Source organism: Miniopterus schreibersii, assembly GCF_964146895.1.
Source record: "Miniopterus schreibersii genome assembly, chromosome: X".
NCBI classification, from domain to species: Eukaryota; Metazoa; Chordata; class Mammalia; order Chiroptera; family Miniopteridae; genus Miniopterus; species Miniopterus schreibersii.
The window spans coordinates 28,480,757-28,506,081 of record NC_138104.1 but is presented as its reverse complement, the minus strand read 5'-3'; the positions used below and the strand labels follow the sequence as shown (position 1 = coordinate 28,506,081).

Genomic DNA, 25,325 nt, shown 5'->3' with positions numbered 1-25,325 from the left:
ATGTACACATCATTCATATGTACTTGCTCCCTCTGCTCTGCCACTAAAGGTGCACTGTTCAGTATGGTGCACACTAGCCATATGTGGCTATTGAGCACTAGAAATTTAGCTACTCTGAAATGTGATGTAGTCTAAGTGTTAAATGCACATTGCATATTTTAGCCTTAGTAAGAAATAAAGGATGTAGAATAACAAATTGATAATTTATGATGTTGTTTACATGTTGAAGTGATAATATACTGCATATAAAAGACAGTAAAGAAAAAGGAATGTAATTTAACTTGTTTCTGTTGTTTACATGAACTTCAAACACTTAATATGAAAAAAATATTAAAATAACTAATTAATGATCCATTTATATGTTTACATGTGAAAATGATAGGTGTACTTGTAAATTACATTTCTAAGATTTGAGAAAAAAAGTAAACTTAATTAATCGTTCCTATTGTTTACATATTGAAATGATAACATACTGAATTTCAATGACTTATTAACAAAAAAGAATGGAAAATAATTGCTACTTTGTGCATGGTATTTCCTTGTTGAAATGAAAACCAACTGCATTTTAAAGACTGTAAGAAAAGAATGTAAAAATAATTAACAAGATGCTTATATTGTTTCCAGGTTGAAATAACACACACATTTCAAAGACTCGGTAAAAAATGTTTTTAAATTGCTTGTGATTTATGATTACTCTAGTGAGAATCAAGATTGTTTTAAAGATTCAAGGTTCAGTAATTTTGAACAAAAACATTCATCTAGAATGTAACAATTGAGTAAACTATAACTGTTGAACAATTTTTAGCTTTTCTCAAGTTAGTTCTATTGTAGGATGTAATTAAGCAGTAATATATTCAGGTTAAAGCAGTTGAATTATGTTAAATGTTGTTCTTATATCACATTACATTAAACACTGGATGCATGTTGAAAGACATGCTTTTTTTTGTTAAACAATATAGGAGCTGTGTCTACAATTAAAATCAAAACATGCGGCAAGTTTGTTAGTTCTAGTTTCTTTTAATAACTTCTAAGACACATAAATCTAAGCTTTAAGTTCATAGGGAAAATTTGAAACACAATACCAATACTTTAGGTTTTTTGGTCTTGGTGTTTGTATAAAATTCTGAGGCCTTGATTTAAATCTTTCATTGCACTGTGATTTCCTTTTAGGTGTATTGTGCTAAGTGAAACTTGTCAAATAAGTGTTCTGAGAAGGGGATTAATGGGGGGGGAAGGGGATATCTGTAATACTTTCAACAATAAAGATAAATTTTTAAAAACTACAACGCCCCCCCCAAAAAAATTATTACTTACACCTTGAAATGACAACAAACTGCATTACAGAGACTTAGAGAAAGGAATACAAAAATGAATTAATAATGAACAAAAATAGTTAATAATTTGTTTTTATTTACATTTTGTGATAACACTGAATTTCTGACTTAGGCAAATATGTTATAATAACTAATAAATGAATTGTGTATATTGTTTCTTTTTTAATGGTAACCCATGACATTTCAAAGACTTTGTAAGAAAAAAGAGATTGCAAAATTAATAATTTGTTCATATTGCTTACATGTTTAAATACTACACTGCATTTCAAACACCTACTAAAAATATGAACTTAATTAACAATTTGTTTATTTTTCCATGTTGAAATCATGGTTTTTACTTTTTTCTTAAATAAAATAACTTAAAATTAAATTAATCTGTTTCTTTTTACTTTTTCTTTTTTGTTTGTTTTTTTAGTGAAATCACAGGTGATACATTTGGCACATCATGCAAGTGGTATTGACTGAGTAAAACTGAATAAATAGTAAGACTGTGTTTACATTTAAGGGAGATTTAAATACCTCTTGACACACAATTCAGGAACATTGTCACATGTGATAGTTTTTATTACATGGAGTTTAAATAATCTACTTTATTTTTCAGCCATTTCAGCATTTCCAAGATTCTCCTGCAAAATAATAAGGCTAATAAACAGCAAAACCAAAAATGTACCCTAGTTTAGAGAAGTGTGGGACATGCAAGACTGAAGGTAAATGAATTTCCATACTGTAGGAATTGTTAAGATAATATGCAATATACTATATGAATCTCAAAGAGAGGGCTAGACACAGCATCTCCTAGGCAGTACAATAAGCCAAAATACATACTTTAAAAAAAAAACATACTTACATATGTACATACATGCCTGAAAGAATAAATGCATACCAATGAAAACAAAGCTATCAGTACAATATGGTTATCTTCATAAAAATTCAAGAGAAGCTACAGAAAATTAAGATTAATAATAGAGATTAATAAATTTGTTCAGTGTAAGAATAATATACACAAAATAATTGTAAGAAACAGAAAATACCATTTACCTTCAGAATATACCATTTACAATAGCACAAATTATAACTTTCTGTGAAATAAACCATGATTCGGCTCTCTTGGCAACTATTCCAATGCTTATTAACTCTCTAATATACTTTTCTGTTCTATAAAGACTAGAAAGCTAAAATCCTGAAAAGAAACCAGTGTGTAACACACACATATACATTAACCAGAACCCTTTACAGCTAGGGTTCTAAATAGGACCTCATTTGTATCAAGCATATGCACCATCCTGAGACTTGGAAGTATAACTGAATGACATGGGAGCCACATATGATTCAATGATGTGGTCAGCTATGTATGATGGGGGAGGTCTCTGGATTTTATGAGACAGCTATAACATCATTTCTAGAATTCAGCGTCTGTCATACAAGTCAAGCAGTAGGAAGGCAGCAGTGGTGTTTCAGCTATAACAGTCCCATAGCAGGGGTGGGCCTCCCCTGGCTGTGCAGCATCTAAGCCTAGTTATCTGTGCAATATATTTTATTAAAGATGTCTTATTTTCATGAAATAGCTAGAATAAGCTCTATTATACACAAATGGGAAGCTTGATTAACAGAGTACTTGACACCAAAATTGATTACAAGCAAAGGGCCCCAAAGGAAATGGGACCTGGGATAGGTTATCTGACCTAGAGAGATCTGAAGATTGTAAGGATACAATTGACATTAGAGGATAAAATATTGGTATTCCATGGTAGGCAGTGGTAAAACAATTGCAAGTTATCACCTGTAGACACTTGAATTGAAAATTCTTTTGAAGTCAGTGTGTTGGTGGATCAAATAGCTGCTGTTAGGGAATCAAAGGACACACCTTTCCCCACAGTATTGGGGAATGTATTGGTGAAGAGGACTTTTTCATCTTTGAAAGTGTAGGCCACTAGGGAGATCCTGCTGTGACTGCATGTAGATGCTTCCTAAATACAACTCGAAGTTTTATAAGAGACTCCATTATAAATATGTGGCTCTATTTTCATACCCTGCATTTACATGTGTCACGTAAATAATTTTCCATAATTATCTAAGGAACATCCATTTGCACAAAAACAGTCACCCCCAAAATCCTGAGTTCTTTCAATAGGCTTAGAACCACAAACACACAGTCTCTTGTCCTTACTAGTATATTCAAATTTAACCATGGTGCAAAATTTGGTCTGTTGCATTTTTTTCAGCTTATTTTTTTTTAAAGTTTATTTTTAGGTTATTTATGTACCCATGCCACATAACAAGAACCGAGCAAAATAATGCCACTGCTTGTGTTATTAATTTTGCCTAATCCAGCAAACCAGAAAGACTACATCAAATTTATTTTCGATATATAAACAAAGCTTCCATTTTCCACACAAATCAGCCATAAAGGGATTCATAAATCTGCAATTTCTTTTATATTGCTGCATAATATTTTATTGTATATGTATAGCACATCTCCTTTATCCATTCATCTATTGATGGACACCTAGGTTGCTTCCATATCTTGGCTATTGTAACTAATGCTGCAATGAATATAGGGATGCAGATAAATTCATACAGTGCCAGAGGATTACTAGAACTAGTGTGGTGATCACTTTGTAAGACATAAAAATGTTGAATCACAATATTTGTATACATGAAAAGAATATAACATTATATACCAACTATACTTAAATAAAATAAAAAATAAATTCACTGTAAAGATTAAAAACTGGAATGAAAAAACTACATTGTATATTCTCTTTGCTCCTCCTCTGTCCTTTCTAGGAAGGTATAGACTAAGTATACTGCAATATCTCATTTGGATTCCACTCACTTTTCATTTTGTAATTCAAGCAAGAGCCAGGTATGATGCTTACACTCTACAATATTTTTCATTTTAATGTTTATTTAAAAGAGGGAAATGTTTTTAACAAGCATTTAGTATTTTACACCACTTCTATATACACAAATATTTCACATATTAATAAGTTTATATTTATACATTAAAATGAATCTGAGGGCCTTAAATAGCTCCAACTTTGATTTGTTCTAATTACTATTAGTACTTGAAGTTATTTGAATGGCTTTACACAGAGGTCCTCCATGCTCTCAACTTTTCAGGTACTGAGGATGGCCTTCCAGTTAGTCTGAATAAGGAAAGTTGAATTAATATTAATTAAATTTTCTTTAGGGAATCTGGTAGGTGATCAGAACACAAAGTCTGGAGCCAGAGTGCTTGGGGACATATCCTGGCTTGTCACCTATAAACTCTGAGACTTGTTAGGCAAGTGATTTAACACAGCTATGCTTCAATTTCCTCATCTGTAAACATTTTAATAATAAGAGTACCTAATCCATGGAATTGCCACTGTTAAATAAGTTAACATTTTAAACTGCTTGCCACATAGTAAACATTACACACATTTTTTCAAATTAACAACTTAAACTCACTTACTGGAATTGCTTTAATTTCCTTTAGACTCCCATGAAATTAAGTTAACAACACTTGCCTGTACCCCACTCCCTAGTCTTCTAAAGTAGTACCTACAATATGGCAATAATTATGGTTTTAAGGAGGACCTATTTCATTGTCATATATTAATTTATGTATTACATTGCATGTGTTATTAGAAAAAAACACACCATAAAATAAGCACATTAAAGAAGAGGTGGGAGCAGGTGAAGCCCAGTTTCTGTGTTGAGGAAGGGCACCTAAAGGCACCACCATCACTAGGGAGCCCAGGAATGTGGGCAGTCTTAGATCTCTAGGTCTCATGAAGAGAACAGTCTCCTGAAACAAGCAGATCAGAACTCTACTGTCATGAAGCTTACCCAGCTTGTGAACACTGTGGGCTCCTGAGGCTGTGGTCACGTGGTCATGTCGACACTATAGTTATGTGGCAGGCCCAGAACTGCTGGTCATGTCAGCACCTGAACTCACCTGGTCTCTCTGAACTTGTTGCCACTAAGGTCATGAGGTCAATCTAGCTCTTCAAGTCACTAGAGCATCGTGGACTCCTAAAAACCCTGCCCACCGTGTGAATTCTTCCTGTCACGTGGCCCTTTCTAGTTAGTGGTATGTGGAAGCCTAAGCCCCCAAACCCACATAAATGAACAGCTTCTTAGGGTTGAGTGGATGCTATGGACATGAATGCCCCTATGGTAACATGTCAGGCTCAGCCATTTCGATCATGTGAAGACTGTGGGTTACGGGACTGCAGGTTCGTAAGTCAGCAGCTCTGTGGCTCCTGCGAGCGCTGCCACTACCCAATCACTGTGGGGCGTGTGTATCCTATGATCACGTATCACGCTAGGACCACGTACCACGCTATGATCACGTATCACGCTAGGATCACGTATGATCACGCGAGAGTCAGCTCTCTCAGTCACGCGAGGATTGAGGACTCTCGAACCCTGAGTCTCTCCATTTTGTGGCTTCTATCACGAAAGGTCGTGGAAGTCAGGTAAGGCTCCACAACTGCAGGTTAGGTGGATCCAGCAGTCAGTCATTTTAACCGCTACGGTGGTGTATGAGGGTCCTGCGCATTTACATGGATCCGGCAGTCTTGTAACCCCTCTATGGTCATGTCCGCCATTTAAGTGTGTGGTAACTCCTCAACTGCAGCTCCGCTTAGCTTTCTGAGGAGGCAGACCTGTAGGTTCAGAAAACCCTTAAAACTGGTCCAAGCCCTGGCTGAGGGGGAATTTTGATGAGACTGGCTCAGACCCTAACTTTCCACCCACTCGTATCCTGCTTCAGTGAGTGAGGGGCGATACTCAGTAGGAAGGGCACCACTGGGTAGGAGGGTCTCAAGTCTGTGCTAGTTTTCTCGGAGAATTGGCGGTAAGAGAGGGCCCCGCAGGGGTTTATGGACTTCTCTCAGGGCCCAGGCTCAGGAAATCGGGTAAGACCCCCCCTTCCCATTTCCCTTCCTGCCCCCACATCAAAGCTCTTTTCTTCAAGAAGACAGCTCTGGTAGGGGGGTGGATGTTGGGAGGGGAGACAGAGGGATTGAGCAAAAAGAAAAAAAAAAATAGAACTCATGGAGTTGGACAACAGTGTGGTGATTGCAGGGTCGGGGGTGGGAGGGAGCTCGGGAGTGGAGGTGGAAGAGGGCATAGAGGAGATAAATGTTGATGGAAAAATTAAATTTAAAAAATAAAATGGCCAGGATGCTCTAACTTGTCAAGGGGTCATTATTATTAGCTACAGCCTTGGCCCCATATCTCAGTTTGCCAGAGTTTTTGAAGGGAGAGCAGTAAAAGAGCTTGTTGCTCCTTCCCCATTTCTCACAGTCATATTCCTACACCCCTTCCCTTCTCTCCCCATAGTGACTGGAAGCATTTGGGCAACAAAACATAGCTCCCCATTATAAGAAAAAAAAAAGTTGGGGAATATTCTGCTTGGGAGTGCATATACAACTGAGGAATGAGGGTTTTTAGAAGTGGAAGGTGGCCATTTGCTCCACCCTCAATATTTATACAGAAGAAACATATTCGCGGTGGTTGAGTTAGCCAGACCTGAGTTTCAGTCTCCTTGACTCTGCCACTTACCAGATGTGCCACTTCAGGCAAATAATTTACCTCTTTGTGCTCAGTACTCAGTTTCTCATTTGTAAAATGGGCATAATAATGGTACCTACCTTGTAAGGTTCTCATGAAGATTAAATGGGATGATCTCTGGTTCAAAGAAAACTTCCAAATTAAAAAAAAAAAAAAAAAGAACCCTGCTCTTGCTTACCACCCTGTCGTATTCACTGTCTGTCCAGTGGAATGGCTTACTCTGTCACCTTCTGACTGTGTTATTAAGGACACCAGAGACTTCTTAGATGCCAAATCATATAGCTGATTCCAAATTTGATTTTAATTTCCATCCCGTAATTGTTTATGCAGAGAGAGAGAAGGAAAGAGAAATAATTTGTTAAAAGAATTTGATTTTGTTTCAATAAAAGTGTGAAAGCATCATGTGAAGATTCAGAATTTATTTTTTATATTTACTTTGCTGCTCAGTTTCTTTAAAATGCATGTGAGCCCTGGCTGGGTAGCTTACTTGGTTGGAGCATTGTTCGTCCCATACACCAAAAGGTTGCAGGTTTGATTCTTGTTCAGGGCACATATCTAGGTTGAAGCTTCGATCCCTGGTAGGGGCACTTATGGGAGGCAGCCAGGAAACCAATTGATGTTTCTCACATTGATGTCTCTCTCTCTCTCCCCCTATCCCTTCCTCTCTCTCTCAAATCAATTTTTAAGAAAACACATATCCTCGGATGAGGATAATAAATAAATAAATAAATAAATAAATAAATAAATAAATAAATAGTTATGCATGTGGGGTGGGATGCCATAATCTTCTTGTGCTTGGGATCTCTAAATGGTTTAAACTAGTCCAACCAAACACTATTAGCTTTTGATTTTCTAACTATTGCTTCTTAGACTCCTTGAACAGTCCCATTTTTCTTCACATAGAAAACAATGATGAATTTATTTAAGAAAAACATGTTAAGTAAAATTATAAGGGACACATTTCATAAAAATCATATTGATGGCACAGAGTGAGTACAATGCAGCAAATAAAGAATTGTAATACATCTATGATTTAAATATTGTTTGATAAATGGTTAAAGACTTATCACTTGTGCTGTTTTTGTTATAATATATCCACTTTATTTTTCTCTCATTTCAGCACTTCCAAGTTTGTTCTACAAGTACTATGTCTGAGAGACAGAAAGACCAAAAATATGTTCTTCAATTAGAGAAATATGGGACATACAGAAATGAAGGTAAAAGGATTTCCACATTGTAGTATTTTTAAGATAATATGCTAATATGCAGTTTGAATCTCAAAGAGAGTGGTAGTGTCTTAATTCCTTCAGGCTTCTGTAATAGAACACCAAGGACTGGGTAGCTTATAAATAACAAATTTATTTCTCACAGTTCTGGAGTCTGGGAAATCCAAAATCAAGACTCAGGCAGGTTTATTTTCTGGTGAGAGCCCATTTCCTGGTTCATAGTGGCTTTTTTTTTTTTTTTTTTTTTTTTGCTGTGTGCTCACAAGGCAGAAAGGCAACAGATCTCTGGGGTCTTCTTTATAATGGGACTAATCCCATTCACCAGGCCACCTTCCGGTCACCTCCAAATACCATCACATTGGAGATTAAGTGGAAACAGGCATTCAGTCTAAAACAGGTAGTTTCCTCAACTTACAAGGGAACAAAACATTTTTCCACAGACAATGTGAGCTACTAGTGTGTTTTGGAAAACATTTTAGGAGACCCTGTTCAAACTAATTCTCTTCTACCACATTAATACCTTGTTTACTAAGAACAATGTAATGTCTGTTTACCAATATATGTAATGTATGCTTCTCATTAAGAAACTAATTATTGCTCTTTAACTCCTTTTATCTTATTAGTCAGTCTCTCTCGTACTTAAGTTTTCCACTTGTTCATTCTTTATATACCCCCAATTTATAAGTATGTTTCTGATATCATGATGGCAAGAAATAAGTGCAAGTCATTAGGAAGTCTTATATATAGCAACAAATACAATGCCCCACTCTTAGATCAAGATACAACTTACCAGTAAAGATGAACAGATGCAGAATCTCTCATTTTGTACCAAATCAGCCTTGTATCATTATTTAATAATTATAGCTGCCATCTTTTACTTCCTTTTATATGTCAAGCACTGTGATAACTTCATATAAGTTATTTAATTTTTAGAAAAAAAATGTTAAGAAGGTAATATTTAATTTACAGATGAGATATATGAGACAGAAAAGGCTGGGTTATGCTGTGGTAATAGACAATCCCCAAATGTCAGTGACTTATTCTTCACTCATACTACAGCACGTCCACCGCAGGTGCACGTCCATCACAGGATGGTGGATGTTGAGGGTCTGAACAGTTCTTATTGGAGTAACTTGGAGACCCAAACTTACAGAGGAGCCACCATCTAGAAAATTGTCAGTGACTGGCCCTGAGGGGAAGAGGGCCCTTTAGTGGGAGGATCTCAAACCAACAACCGTATGTTTTCACCCCAAATAACACATGTCAGTCCCACCCCTTAGCCAGAACTAGTCACATACACATCCCCTCCCATACAAAATGGGTGAAGCAAGAAGTGAAATTCTACCAGGTGCCTGCAACAAGTGAGAAATTGAAACACTTGGCAAACAGCATCACTGAATACGATATGATGGAATTGAAGCACAGGAACATTAAATATTCTCTAAAATCACATAGGCAGTGACAGACCACATTCCATATATATATATATATATATATTTCAAAGTCCATGCTTTTTCTACTACTTTTTTCTATATTTGTGCTATCTTCTAAAATGAAGTTCATATATATTTATAATAGAAATTCCTTTTCTTCCGCGTTACAATCCCATCTCCCTTAATCATCTGATATTCCAACAATGGACTTAAATAGATATGATGGACTTAATTTAAATCCCCAGGACTGTAAGCCACATGTCTTCTCCAAGTAAATAAGTGTACTGCATATTTGGACATCCGTGTATTCAAGGACAAAAGTTACAAAAGAAAACCCAATGGTAGATGAAAAGACTGTTCACTTGTCATATACTTAATAAAAATAATCTCATGCCTTTCCATATTGTCAAGGAATAATAACAAAAATAAGGGCAAAATTTAATGAAATTGATCAGATCTGAAAAAGTTGAAAAAAATGCTAGATGTTAGTGCTTTCAAAATAGAAGAAAATAAACCTCTAGCAAGATGAGTCAAGAAAATTAGAAGGCACAGATAAGCCCCTTTTGAATGGAAAAGGCATCCTGCCTGCACTTAGAGTAAAAATGTTGAAGATCCTGGTTGGCGTTGCTCAGTGGTTGAGCATCAACCTATGATCCAGGAGTTTGAGGTTCAATTCCCAGTTAGGCCACATGCCCAGGTTGTGGGCTCAATCCCCAGTAGGGGGCATGCAGGAGGCAGCCAATCAATGACTCTCTCATCATTAATGTTTCTGTCACTCTCCCTCTCCCTTCCTCTCTCTGAAATTAATAAGGACATATTTAAAATGTGTGTGTGTGTGTGTGTGTGTGTGTGTGTGTATATATAGTAAGACAATATTATGAAAGGTATGCTGATAATTTGAAAATTTACATTAAATGGATAAATTCTAGGAAAACATAACCTTTTTATATTGCAGAAATAAAAATACTAATATTAAATGTATTTTTGAGAAACAATGTATGAGAAGGCAAAATTACTGGTCAATCTTAGTTATAGAGAGGCAAAAAAGTAGAAATAAGATAATAGCGAGGTAAATGCAGCAATGGCTAAAACAGATAATACAGCATGACAAAGTTGTGTCTATCCCAAACTTGCAATGTTGATTTAACATTAGGAGATTCATAATGGAATATTACACATTAATAAGTTAAAGGAGTTAGAAAAGGGTGATTATTGCAAAGATTCTGGAGAAGAAAAGGCATACAATAAAATTCAACAACCAATGAAGATTAACAAGAACACCAATAACTCTCAGCCAACTGGGAATAAAATTACTTCTTTAAAATGATACCAGGTATTTAAAAAAATATTACAATGGTCACCATACATAACAGATATTGAAAACATTCCATTTTAAATAAGGAACAAGAAGACTAATAAAAAGTCACTTTTGTTCAAACTTTTACTGAGTTTCCTAAGCATTTGGGTTAAGCTGAAATAAATACATACATACATAAATTAATAAATGTGTGTAAGTGAAAAGAAACAAAAGAGTACAATTCATATAAAACTCAAGAATCCACAAAAATTATAATAACCATTAATAAGTTTATTGGATGTAAGAGTAATATATACAAAATAATTGCAACAAATAGAAAATAATATTTTCATTATGAATATGCCATTAGTAATAGCAAAAGAAAGTTGCTTCTGTGAACTATACTCTGCATTGGGTAACTTGGCAAGTAGTCCAACCCTAGTAAACACACTTAATTTCCTGTGCTATAGAGATTGGAAAGTTTAAAACAAGAATAGAGACGGGGAGGGTGGAGAACACAAACTGAAACCCCTTGCATCTACGGTCCCAAACATCTCCATGTATGAAGCATACCCACCATAGTGAGACTTGGAGTTGGAAATGAACAATGTGGGAGCCACATGCAGAGTCAGCTATGTGTAATGGAAGAGGTCTCTGGTATTTATGAGACCACCATAGCAGGGTTTCTAGAATTCAGTGTCTGTCATACATGTCAAGTAGTGGGGAGGCAGCAGTGGTGTTTCAGCTATAGAAGTCCCATAGCGTGTGTGGGCCTCCCTGGCTGTGCAGCATCCAAACCTGCTTACCTGGCCCTCACAGAATGTTTGTGTACTATGTAATATATTTTATTAAAGATGTCTTATTTTCATGAAATAGCTAGAATAAGCTCTATCCTAAGCAAATGGGAAGCTTGATTAACAGAGTACATGACACAACCAAAATTGGTTGCAAGCAAAGGGCCCCAAAGGAAATGGGATCTGGGATAGGTTATCAGACCTAGGCAGGTCTGAAGATAGTAAGGATTCATTTGACATTAGAGGATGAAATATTGGTATTCCATGGTAGGCAGTGGTAAAACAATTGCAGAAGTTATCACCTGTAGGCCTTTTAATTGAAATGCCTTTGAACTCAATTTTGCAGAGACCAAGTAGCTACTGTTAGGGACTCAGGACACTCCTTTCCCCCACAGCATTGGAGAACATATTGATGAGGGGAATATCTTCATTTTGAAGTGTTCTGAAGTGTCCAAATTGTGTAGGCCTCAGATGAGATGGGAGATACTGCCATTGACATGGCTCCCATATTTGAGTGGGATGTTGGAATCCTGGATTCACAGGTCAAGTAGAAGCACTTAACCTCCCAGGTTTAGGTGAGTGCTGTTTATCTTAATAGGCCGCAAGGATGACATTGGCTTGAGCTATAGCAACCCTTGAAGGTGGCTTATTGGTCAACAGATTCCTTGGATCTTGAAATATCTAAACATTCTCAAAAGTTGCATTTGATCAGTGTAAAGATAAATAAAATATAATTATAATAAAATATAAGAAAATAAAAAATATATGAACTCTAGATCTGGGGACTTGAGCTATCTTGATGGCAAATGATGGTCCTTTACTCAATTCCCACACCTGACCCAGAAAACCATGAACAAATAGACTACTGAGGAAAAACCCTACAATGAAGTCACAGGTATCTACAGTAAATCAGCTTCCTGGACTTTGCCAAAGGGCCCTCCAGCCATTTACCAGAATTACAGTGTATTTGCTCTAAGGACACTTTCTCTAAGCCACAGCTGAACATACTTGTTCTGGAAGGGACCAGATCATAAATATTTGAGGCTGTGTGGGTGATTTGGTCTCTCTTGTAACTATTCAACTCTTCTATTGAGAGTGAAAGCCACAATAGAAATAGTATGGCTGTATTTCAGTAAAAATGTATGTATGGGTGCTGGCATCTGAATTTCAAATAATATTCATTTGTCAAGAAATATTATTTTGATTTTGCAAAAATTCAAATATGTAAAAACCATTCATATCGTTTTTTAATGTTTTTTATTGATTTCAGAGAGAGGAAGGGAGAGGGAGAAAGAGATAGAAATATCAATGATGAGAGAAAATCATCAAACAGCTGCCTCCTGATGTCACTTACTGGGGATCTAGCCCGAAACCCCGGCATGTCTCCTGACTTGGAATTGAACCGTGACCTCCTGGTTGATGGGTTGACACTCAACCACAGAGCAACGGTAGCCAGGCAAAACCATTCTTATCTTAAAGACTCTACAAAAACAGGCCACAGGCCAGGTTTGGCCCATGAGCCATTGTTTGCCAGTTCCTGATCTAAGCTTATGGAATCACTAACGCCCCAAAACAACACTGAGTGGAAATTCAGGAAAATATTGTGGCAGCCATTCCTAGGAGCTTCTGGCAAACATAAATCAAAAGCTGATATTTTAACACAGCGGTTTTCAACCTTGGTTGCACACTGCAATCACGTGGAGAGTTTTAAAATGCATTTTACCTGGATTTGACCCCAATTCTGCTTTAAGTGTTGTGGGTGTGGACTGGTGGTAGTGATTATTTCAATCTCCTCACGTGGCTGAATTGTTTAAACAAGTTTGAGAACTACCTTAAAAAATTCAGTGTTGGATTTGACCTCAAAGGCAAGGGAAGTAAAGGAAAAACAAATGAATGTGACTATATCCAACTATAAAGTTTCTGCACAGCATAAGAAACTAACAAAAAGGCTACCAAGTGAATCTTAGATGATATTTGTAATTAACAGCTCCAACAAGGGGTTAATATCCAAAACCACATAAAGAACTCATACAACTCAACACTAAACAAACAATCCAATTAAAAAATGGGCAGAAGACCTGAATAGACACCTTACCCAAGAAGACATACAAATGGCCAACAGATATTTAAAAAGATGCTCAACTTCGCAAGCTATTAGGGAAATGCAGATCAAAACTACAATGAGATACCACCTCACACTTGTTAGAAATAGTTCCCACGGAATCTGAGAAAAGAGAAACAGTACAGAAGAACAGTGTACAATGAAGTGTCTCTGACAGACGCCTGGAGTTCAGGGCATCTTGGTCCCAGACACCGTTCCCATCACTGCCTAACAGCCTTTGAATGAGTCCCATCCCAGGGCTCACTTCAGCCCTAACACAGAGTCACTCATTACTGGTTCTGGGCACAGGATGAGGTCAGCTTGGTCAGGGTTTGAATCCTAATGATAAATCCTATGGTCTGGGTCAAGTATCTTTGATCTCATGGTGACTCGCATAAATTTTTGTCCTTAAATTGAGGACAATAATAGCCTCTATGTCATGAGGCAATTGCAAGAACTGAGTTAATATATGGAGCTACACTGAAAGCACCTGGAGAAATGCCTGTAACTTAATAAGCCTCATATGTATCTTAGCTGTTTCTAGGTTAGGTACTTAGCACAATGTCTGGTGTTTAGTGAGGGAAGGATATGTGTTATTTATATTCATTGTTACAAGTACTCTAGAAAATGAGAAAAAACGTGTGTATCAAAGAAGATTATGGAGTCAGCTGTTAACATTTGACATGATTCAGCAACACCATTTCATAATTTTAAAAACTCAACAAGGAATAGAAGGAAACATCACTAACAGAGAAATGCAAATAAATTCCAAAATGTGTCAACAAAAAAAAAAAATCACAATGTGTTTCCTAGCCCGTGTTGCTCATTTGATTGGCACGACATCCCATACAACAAAAGATTGTGGGTTCAATTCCTGGTCAGGGGGCACATACCTTGGTTGCAGGTTCAATCCCCAGTTGGGAAGTGTGCGAGAGGCAACCAACTGATGTTTTTCTCTCACATCCATATTTCTCTCTCTCTCACTCTCTCTCTCTCTTTCCCCTCCTCTAAAAAAAATCAATTAAAAATATATTTTTTAAAAGTCAACAAGGATATAAGAAATCAGAATGTCGCAAATTCACTTCCAGTGCCACCCATGGAAGGTCTCAAAGGCTGTGAGTTATAGGATTGTCCTGACAGTGGGCCACACAGTGACAGCAATGACTTCCCAGAAGAGTTCATCTGAGGCCTGGTTGTCATTTACACTGTGGAATGAACAGCAATGAAGAGATGTTTACTCATAAGTGGACCTGAGGCAGTATGGAGCAATTAATGTACAAAATGTACAACACACAAACCTAGAGAACATTAAATATGAGACCCCCATAGGAAGCTGATTTCTAACAGTTTAATTCCTATAATCTTCCTGACCCTCAAAGCACCAGTGTTGTTCTCTGCTGGTACAGTGTTTCAGTTGAATGTGGTAAAAATAAAATATCCTTAGTGAATCCACATATGAGAGAGAGAACTAAGACTACCTTATTTTTTTAGATGCCAGAAAAACTGCCAAATTCTTCCACATGGTGAATTATATATGTTGGCAGGAGTGTTTGTGGGGGGAGAGGTGGACAGCAGCACAACTCCTACGAGTGAATACACAGTGCAACATAACCAAGACACTTTATGGGCATACCTGTGGCTACGATCTCCAATAAAGTAGAAAACATACAAGAGACTTCTTAAAGAGAGGTTTTACACAGTGATAAAAGGGCCAATCCACCAGGGAGACATAATGGACCTAAGTGTGTATGCACCAAACAACAGAGCCAAAGAATACATGAAGCAAAAACTGATGGAGCTGAAAGGAGAAATAGCCAAGTCCACTGTGATAGTTGGAGCCTTCAGCACCCACTCTCAGCAAGAATGGCTAGAGAGAAAATCAGCATATAGGAGATCTGAATAACAATAACAGGATCTGTGTGACAAATAGAACACTCCACCTAACAGCAGCAGAGTACAATGTTTTTCAAGTATCTATGTAACATTCACCAAGACAGGCCATCAAACAAACCTCCACAAGTTTAAAAAGAATTGAAATCACATGGAGTATGTTCTTTGACCATAGAGGGGTCAAATTAGAAGTCAATGATAGAAAGAGAAAAGAAGAATCCCTAGATATTTGGAAATGGTAATGGAAACAACATTCCAGTTTGTCGTCCATACCCTTGTTATAGAAGAGTTGAGGTTAGAAAGAGCTGTCTCTTGAACTCAAAGGCATTTCAGTGGGTGAAGAGAAAGCTCACTCTGGCTGTTTCAAAGAGTATTGTTGGGGACAAGGCAGGAGGGAGGAAGACAGTTTATGAGGCTAGTATCTCTGTTCCACCTGATATTAAAGCTTATACTGCAGCAGCAAAGGAAGCACAGCTTGCTGAGTGTTAGTGGAATCAGTGTGGTGGCTGATTGGGTTTGGGAAGCATGAGAGGGGTTGCTTCCCATGTATTGATGGGGTTGTTAGCTCTGAGAGAGGCAAGATTTACATGCCCTCCTGATTTATGGTTGGCATCCACTCTAACTCTTGGACACATATACCTCTCTTCTTTATAAAACTTACTATATTTTTTAAAAGGTTCAACACAGTTACCTCCTTCTTCTGACCTCTCCCCTCTTCCTCCTCCACTTGCTCTTCCTTCCACACCATGTGCCATTTCTCCCCTGATAGTACCATCTGTCAAATAAGGCTCTTATATCTGAACAGGCAGAAGTGTTTCCTTTCTGGGGTTTAATGGGATTGATCTCATAGCAGGTTGGCATTTTGTTGCCCTGCCATGGTGTTAGCCTAAGACGTGGTACATGGTAAGTGGCCACAGATGTGTCTCCAAAGTTTATTTTTGTTCCTTGTTTCAGAAGACAATGGTGTCTGTTCACCTCAAGGAAGAAAGAAAGGTTGGAGTTCTTTTCGAGGTAATTTTGACAAGAAGACCCATTGTTATCAACATGTTGGATATGAACTTCAGCCTTCACACCTCCAGAAGGATGATGGAAAGGTGAAGATGAGGGGAGTGCGGAAGTACCAACTCAGACAGTAAGTGACCCTGCAGCCTGGTTTGCATGTAGCAGCCCAAGGGACTGTGTAACTCTTTCTCTGTCCATGGTTTTCTTTTTTTCTCTCACTGGAAAACTGAAGAATGCTAGAAGTGAAATCATGGTTGAACAATCCTAACTGTAGTCCGGGTGTCAGAGATGCAAGGATATATAGAAGACTTTCTTAACATTCATGGCCACCCTTTTTCTTTCCACTTGTCCCCTGCCAGCACTCCCTATACCATGGGACAGAACAAGAGGAGAGTGCAATGGCATAATGAAGGCCGTCTCCGCGTTACTCTGTGGACTAATAGAAAACATCTCAGGAGTGAAATGGGGGAGAACACACAAGATCAAACCCTGGGTAGCTGGTTCAAGGTCACAGTGAGTGTCCTGAAAAAAATGTATGGAATGTTCTGGAGAGAAAGAAAGGTCAGGTGGACTATGTTGGTCTCATGTGGAGACACTTGGTAGTTTGCTGTGGACAGTTTACAATATGTCTTTTTATTATTTCTCTAAGAGCAAATTCATTGAAGCAATATAAGGAAACAGGGTGACTGTATGGAAAACAGGAGGCTATCTAAAGGGAAAGGTGAAACTACTGCCAAGGAAATGGAGCAAGTCCACACTGGATGTCTCAGTTTGGCTCAAGCTGAGTGCGGGAGATGGGGGGTCAAGTCTCTGGAATACTTCTCAGAGGGGCAAGCAGTGTCCTAAATAGCATCTCCTGGAACTCTATAAAAAGAAGAAAATGTCTAACCCCTTAAGTTGACTTTGGGGAGGAGAGCTTTAAAAGGAAAGATAATAGAATTAGGAACTCTGTATTTGGCACAAACATGAGAAATCATGCCAGTGGTCCCTTCTTTAGAAGCCTTTGAAAATTCAGTAGAGGTAGGAAAAGAACACTGTGTTGGGTCTGTTCTCTAGCCTTCTTTCATGTTGTTCCTCTTGTCTCTGTGCCCTTATTTTCACCCTTAGGTTCCCTGTGGAAGGAAGTATGACAAGACATGGCTAATGGAGTCAATCCAGAGACATTGCACTGTCCCCTTCACTCCAGTGGATGTAAGTGAGGATGGTGAAGCCAGATGAGGAGACACAAGTAAGGGAGAGAACCTGGTTCAGGTTGGGCCATGGGCCTCTGACACAATTGTTGTTGCCTTCAATCCCTATAGTTTCACTATGTGAAAAAGAGGGTCGGGTTCTTTGTCCAGGATGCTAGTGCTGCCTCTGCGTTGAAGGATGTCAGCTACAAGATTTGTGATGATGAGAACCGAAAGGTGTGTCGAATTCATTCTCGTACTTAGTCCCTGGGCAGGAGAACAGGCAGAGCTGGTCACCTTCCTGTAGGACTAGAGTTTCTGGTGCTTACCCCACCTCTTCTTCCTGCAGATACCAGTCTATGTCAATTCATCTGCTGTACCTTACTCTGTGCGGGATAAGTTGGAGCCAGAAAAAATGGAAAAGCTAAAGGTAATGCAGACTCAAGGGTACTTGGTTGCCCCCAGACCCACATTTTCCTCCTCCAGCCATGATTTTCTTGCCACCACAACAGCCTCAGAGCTCTCTCTCCATCTCCCTCTGCAGCTGGCCATGAGCAAACGATATGATATCTCTCAGAAAGCTCTTGATCTCCAGTTGCTCCGCTATGACTCAGGTACAACTAACAGTAGTAATTCTAGAGCAGATGAGGGCAGAGGTTTCTGCCTGAGTGGGAGACTTAGGGATGGTGACAAGGGAGGGTTTGGTGTTGGTCCTAGACCACTCTCAGCCTTCTTATTGCCTACTCTTGGCTTCCTGAAGACTTGGTGGGCCATGATGTTGATATAATCCTGAATAGAAGAAACTGCATGACTGCCACCCTGGAGATCATCAAAAAGAATTTCCCTGAGGTGAGGCCTTAGGCTCAGTGCTGGTGTTATAGTAGGGGGTGGAACAGAGGGGATGGAGGGCAGATTTGTCTCCAAGGTCCTAGATAGTAACTGTCACTCTAACTCTTCTTCCCCAAAGCTGCTCTCCTTGAACTTGCACAACAACAGACTGTGCCAGCTTGATGGCCTGTCTGATATTACACAGATGGCCCCCACAGTAAAGATTCTGAACCTCTCCAAAAATGAGGTGAGAAGAGGGACAGAAAGTTGGGTTGAAAGTGGGTGGTAGTGTTCATCAGAGTGATGATGGTAGGCAGGCAAAGGTACCTGTGGGGGAGGGAGGGAGGGCACTGTGGGTTCAGTGGCTTGGGTGTCCCTCTTTCCCTGGGACTATTTTTCAGTTTCCTCCCTGTATTTCTCAGCTGAAATCAACCTGGGAGTTAAGCAAGATCAAAGGTCTGAAGCTGGAACAGCTGTGGCTGGAAGATAACCCCTTGTGCCGCAACTTCTCAGACCATTCCACTTATGTAAGGTCAGTGTGAACCCCTCTCACCAGTTCTGGTGTCCTTTGACCCCTGGGAGCCTGAACTACCCCTGACAGTGCCTTGCCTCAGAAAGGTGGCAACCCTGACCTCTAGGAGGACTATAGGTCCCACCTTTTTTTTTTTTTTGGTCTGTATCCCTCCCCTGTGCTTCAAGGTTTCCTACCCTTCCTCTCAACTCACCTGCTCATAAGGTCTGGGGTCTGGTTCCAGACTATGCATCTAGTTTTTTCTATCATGCCCACCAAAGAATGTGCTCCAGGATGCAGTTCCCCTCCCCCCCTCCCACCAGGACTAGGAGTGTTGAGTCTCGAGGCAGATATTGCTGATCTGGGCTGAGAAACATCCTCCACCCCAGACTCAGACAGTCCTTCCTGCTACTGAGATGATACAGAGTATCCCCAATCTATTCTGGAAGGAACGTTTTTTCCCTTGCATGTAAAGGGTCTCCCCTAGAATCTCGGGTTAACATGGGGACTTTCCCTCCCATGCCAAAGGCCCAGGCTCTGGGTGGCTGTCATCATGACATCTGTTTCTTTAGTGCAATACCAGGGAGGGGCATTCCTTGGTAGAATCCAGGGTTTCAAGAGTAAGGGACCAGAATTGAGCCACTGACAGTGAGCAAAGGCCTTCCGAGGCAGCGGTGGAAGGCAGAGGGCAGAGAGGTTTGAGGAGACAGAAAAGTCCTCTCAGGGGCACTGCCCCTCCCTGCACACATTACATCATCTGCCAGGTCCTTCAGAGGAGCCCTGGGTGGCCTGAAATGGATAGGGTTCCTCATGCAAGGAACCAACTAAGACAAGCACAGGTACACAGGAGCCATGAAGAGAGAAGGCAGTGATTATAAAAGGGGGCCACAGACACCCAACCCCAAGCTTAGCTGGTGCCTGACCCTTTACTCTTTCTGGGGAAGGTATCCTGATCCCATGGCTTGTTCATTTCCCATGCTCAGTTCAGAATGAGTCCATAGGTGACAAAGACTCAGCCAACATCTCATGGCCCTGTGGCCAACAGGTGCATGCTTTCCATTCCTACCTGGAGACCCAAGGCCAGCCAGGGGCAGATGAAGGAAAGGACTGCTGCAGGGGGAGCCATGTCCCCATTCTTCTCTCTTCTTCCCTGACCCCACTCCCACTGCCAGAGCAGAGCTTCTTTCTCTTCCCTTTACTTTTCTTTCTCTTTCTCCTTTGTCTTTACTCCTATATCTTTCCAATCTCCACTCCTATCTTCACTCCATTTTTGTCTTCATCTCCCTCCTTTTCCCTCCCAGCCTTCTAATCCTTCAGTCACTCACCTCACTGCCCCAGAGTCCTGGGCCATCCATCCTTGGGGCATGTCCTATTCCTGGCAGGATGCTGGACTGCCAATGGGGTAACAGAGGCCAGAGCACCCACCCCATTCCTTCTTCTCTCTGGAGCCATCGGTGGGGACTTGGCAGATGAAAGGAAGGCAGGGAAAGGGAAGAAGCCCCGCAGTCTGGGATCCAAATGCTGTGTCTTGGGGCACTGGAGAAGAAGTCAGCGCCCTCTAGGCAGGAGTGAACCAGGAGGATGGAGAGAGAGAGAATGAGGGAGATGGAGGAAAAGGGGGAGGGAGGAAGGGAAGAAAGGAGGTAATATAAATGGGAAGGTGTGGAGAGAGATGAGGACTCTCTGCCTTTTGGAGATTCCATATGGCAGATGATCAGTGCTCAGCAGGGAAGTGGATCCAGAAACCTTGAAATCAGAGACTGAGGAAGCTAAAGGGGGCTGCTGGGTGGGCAGAACAGCTGTCTCTGTTTATGTCATTAGTGTTTTCAGTAAATGGAAGCTTTGCAGTCCAAACTATCAACCACTTCTTTCTATTTTTGGATTTGAACAGTGCCATCAGGAAATGTTTCCCCAAGTTGTTACGCTTGGTAAGTGCCTACATTCATCATCATCTCTTACGGTCTCCACAACTGCTCTCAAGCCCTTTGTGTCTTGCCAAAATGTCATGTTTGCATCAGAGCCTTATCCATTTGGGGGGACATGGTCTTATGAAAAAGACATGAATGTGATCTCTGTGAAACATGTCCAAACAGAGAGAAAGAGAGCCAGAGAGAGAAGGAATGAGGGAAGGAGAGAGGGGTAGAAAGAGAGAAAGAGAAACAGACATAAAACACACACACACACAAGTTGTATTAAACAGTAGAGTCTTCCAGGACCTTATGATGCAGGTGTCCACTGGAATCTGGCCCACGGAATTTCCAGGGCCCTTTCACTCCTGATGTCTGACCTTCCTGGGCCCACCCTTTCCTCTAATCACCCAGGATCACCTCCCTGGTCTGCACTGCTAACTTGCCTTCCGTTCTCTAGGATGGCCAGGATTTAGTTCTACCAAATACTGCTGACATTGACAGACCTGACTTAATAAAGCCCTTATTAAAGGTGAGGAAAAAATATCAACACTTGGGCTCTTGTAAGGGAGGCTTTATCAGCCACATGGTCTCAAATGTCTTTGATTCCAGGAAAACTGTGAAGGATCTGATGTTCTGAAGACTCAAGTCCAACATTTCCTACAGCAGTAAGTACCCTGGGGACCACCAGGAATGGGGAAGGCTGGGACAGTCAGGACCACCCAAGCACAGGTCAGCTCCTAAGAGTTTTCAAGTCCCCTTTGAGGTCTAGTCCATAGAGATAGACTGCCTTCATTGTCCCCTCACAGATATTACTTGATCTATGACTCTGGAGACAGACAGAGTCTCCTTGGTGCTTATCACAATGAGGCCTGCTTCTCCCTGACCATTCCTTTCATCCCAGACGATCCAGCCCCGTGAGTATCGCAGCTCAAAGTCTTATTCTGGGGCATGTGTCTCCCCAGCAGAAACTGGTCAGCTCATGGAAACACCCACACTGGCCAGACCACCACATCCTGTTCCTCTTTTTCTCCTAGAAGCAGCTTGTTTGAGTACTTCAAGGATAACAGGAATATGAAGAACCCGAAGGACCCCAGTGCGCGTGGGATGGGGAAGATATGGCAGGGAAAGGGGGCATGAAGGGTCAGTCATAGGGCCCAGGGTGTGGCAACCCTGACCTTTGCTGTCCTTCCCCACAGACCTGAATTTTCAGCTGCTGAAACATACAAATCATGACATTGTGAGCTCCCTCTGTGTGTTGCCCAAAACTCAGCATGACCTCAGCTCATTCGTGGTGGACATGTGGTTCCAGTTGGTAAGCACCCACTTCCTCTCTGGGGCAGAGCCCAGAAAGGTGTGTGGGAGGTATAGGTACAGACTGAGCACCTGTTCTCTTTCCTTTCAGGAAAACCTCCTCTTCTTCTGTGTCAATGGGGTGTTCAAGGAAGGTGAGTATATGTAGAATCTCCTCCCCAGATGCCCCATTGCTCCCTCCTTCTGGCTGGGCTCCCTCTCAGAACTCTCTCAGCTTCCCTGATCCCTTCCCTTTCTTTGCTGTTCTGTCTCTGTTCTTCTGCCTCAAGTCTGCCGCCAAACCATCCTGGTCTGACCTGTATCCATGCCTGCCAGTCCCGCACAGCTAGGGTGTTGGGGACACAGGTGTGGGGTTTGATGGCTGTCAACCCAGATCCTGACTGTGAGAACTTGGGCCCATTATCTTACCTCTCATTTTTCTCATTTGCAAAATGGAGCTAATAAAGCCCACCTATTGGGTAGCTGAAAAAATGAATCAAATGAACTTTGTGAAGTGGTTGTCCCAGGGTCCAGCACATAGTAGGGTCCTTGTCAGTGGGAGCTGATTGCTCCTGTGGTTGCCTTCCCCATTACCGACACCCTGACTCCCAGTGAACAGTTATCCCCTTGGCATGAGTCTCAAGTCCCACTCTGACTGAAGAACACTGTGTGAGCAAGTGCAGCTTGTGGGACTCCAAGGTGGTTTTGTTGTTTGTTGTTGTTGAAGTGGAAGGAAGGTCTCAGGGTTCTGTGCGTGCCTTCACCCGGACCTTCATCGCTACCCTTGCCAGCAGTTCCAGGTGAGTGCTGTGCTCTGGGTGGACACACGCAGCCCAACCTGGGCTCAGGGCTGTGGGAATGCGGCAGTGCATGTCCTCGGGGTTTTCTCAGTGTGTTGTGGGAAACCAGCAGGTTGATCCAGGAACAGTCCCTCATAGGGATTAAGAGCATGGGCTCTGGAGTTAGAACATGAAAAGTGTTTCAAGTTTCTGTTAAGTCGGGTTTGTCACCCCAACACTCACTAGATTTATACCTTAGTGAAATAACATGACCTTGCTGTGACACTATGTTTTCCTTTAAAAATGGGATTAGACTGTCCTCTCCCTTAGGCTGTTTCACAGAGTAAATGCATTGGAGTTTGAGATACAAATCTAGTGGAACTGGTAGACAGTCTATCCAAGGGTGGTGTCTGTTGGAGTGGCAGAGCTATCAGGCAAGGAATTGGGGGCTGGGTAGCTACAGTCGGGGTGTGGGGGAATCTGGTTGCTGAGTGGAAGTGGAAACAGGATCATTGTTTGAGGGTGTGGGTTGTCCATCCATAAGTTGTCTGAAGGTTCATTTTTCTCCAGTCTATGCATCATGAATGATGAACTGTTTGTGAGGGATGCTACCCCTGACAAGACTCAGAGTGCATTTTCCACCCAAGTGCCCACACCCTCCTCCAGCACTGGGACCATCCTCTCTCAGGAGCAGCAGGAAATGGAGGTTTCCTCCACCCTATCTGAGATGAGCCTCTAGTGGTCTCAGAAGTGAGTGACAGGTGTGCACGGGGATAGGAGGGAGCTGGGAGGATTGAATAGTGGGAACTTGCAGGTAATTATTTTAGACATATTATTTTTTTACAAAATTTCTCATGTGAAAGATACCTTAATTTTATGCTAATATACTGAAATATATTTTAAAACCCAGTTTCCCTACTGTATATACTATTTGATACTTCCTTTGTTTATTATTAGCACCAGCATAATTTCCTCTAAGTATGTTATGCTACCTTATTCCTGCTAAGATCTATATATTAAGCAATTGAATTCCATTAGGCCATAAGCTATTATTGATAGATATTTGTCTTTTCACTGCTTTTTCAGCATTACATGCAGTGCCACTTGGTCATTCCAGTGCATACAGCTTGGTAAACTTGCAGGATTCTTTTTGTGGCCTAGATTTAGCAGTGACATTGTGTGGTCAAAGTGTCTCCACTTTGGTCTTCAGAGAGGTCATGGGTCCTCCTCCACCACATGTGCTTTTAGTACAATGATGAAATGATACCAGAACTTGAAATTCTTTACTCATTAAAAAGTGAAGTCTGAGAATTCAGAGATGAAAGGACACCGGTCCTCAGGTTTTCAGCAAGGCTAAGTGGATAGAAGTCAGGTGGCCTGGGGATGAATCTCAGCACTGCTTGCTCTACTGTCTTCCCAATGCTCTCTCTTGACTTTCTCTAGATGAAGGGCAAGATCCCAGAGGAGGCCTTCATGCAGTGACCTAGGGTCTTGTAAACAAAGCCCGAGAAAGGAGCCCTTAGGTGTTCTATTTTCCACCCTCATCATATTTGCTGTATCTCTCTTCCAACCTGAGGCCACATCCATGGCTAAGATTGGAGCCTGACTGACCAGGAAGCCAAAGTTTACCTTGAAGCCTGCCAGTTGTTTGTACTTTGCCCATTCATGATCCTTGTTTATTTTCATATTAAAGAGTTATGCTGCACATTGTATGTTTTGTGTCTTCGATTGCTCTTCCCCTGTCCCAACCATGAGCCAACGGGGCTAAGACCAGAAGGTCCAGTCTTCCCCTTCATTCATGACAGTCTAGCATTTATATCAGCCTTCACAGTGCTTGAAAATTATAGAGTAGGGACTCCATTCCTGGACTACCTTAAAATCCAAGCTTTGCTCCCTGTACCCTGATAACCTTCTCTCCACCACTTCAGAGTAACTCACAAGCTGTGACACTCACTTTTATAAACGACTGCCATATTCATTGTAGTATTTATGGATTTTTTAATCATTCCACTGATCCAAAACTATGCTAACCTTTTTATTAGCTTCTTGTCTTGAAATAAAGTCACTGACAATGTTTTTGAGAGTTGTGTACCTAACACTACATTTCCCCACAAATCTTGTGTTGTTTTTTGAACTTTTGTATTTTGAAATATTTATTGATTTACCAGAAGTTTCAAAAATTGTGCAGGGAGGTCA

At 40.6% G+C, this 25,325-nt stretch overlaps 1 protein-coding gene across 1 annotated transcript in view; it reads left to right on the top strand.

The window, feature by feature from the left end:
• The window catches only part of LOC308551754 (nuclear RNA export factor 2-like), a gene marked incomplete at both ends in the record, with an annotated part of 29,102 nt that extends 5,234 nt beyond the window's left edge, over window positions 1-23,868 (top strand). The window contains 17 exons of the mRNA XM_081126373.1: window positions 16,595-16,772; window positions 17,002-17,155; window positions 17,750-17,833; window positions 17,944-18,048; window positions 18,161-18,241; window positions 18,356-18,425; window positions 18,572-18,660; window positions 18,779-18,886; window positions 19,041-19,171; window positions 21,042-21,078; window positions 21,670-21,725; window positions 21,867-21,974; window positions 22,095-22,153; window positions 22,257-22,372; window positions 22,463-22,505; window positions 23,078-23,150; window positions 23,700-23,868. Of these exons, the coding sequence (XP_080982499.1) occupies window positions 16,595-16,772; window positions 17,002-17,155; window positions 17,750-17,833; window positions 17,944-18,048; window positions 18,161-18,241; window positions 18,356-18,425; window positions 18,572-18,660; window positions 18,779-18,886; window positions 19,041-19,171; window positions 21,042-21,078; window positions 21,670-21,725; window positions 21,867-21,974; window positions 22,095-22,153; window positions 22,257-22,372; window positions 22,463-22,505; window positions 23,078-23,150; window positions 23,700-23,868 (1,661 nt within the window). The remainder of the gene's footprint in view (window positions 1-16,594; window positions 16,773-17,001; window positions 17,156-17,749; window positions 17,834-17,943; window positions 18,049-18,160; window positions 18,242-18,355; window positions 18,426-18,571; window positions 18,661-18,778; window positions 18,887-19,040; window positions 19,172-21,041; window positions 21,079-21,669; window positions 21,726-21,866; window positions 21,975-22,094; window positions 22,154-22,256; window positions 22,373-22,462; window positions 22,506-23,077; window positions 23,151-23,699) is intronic.
• Window positions 23,869-25,325: the final 1,457 nt, after the last annotated feature.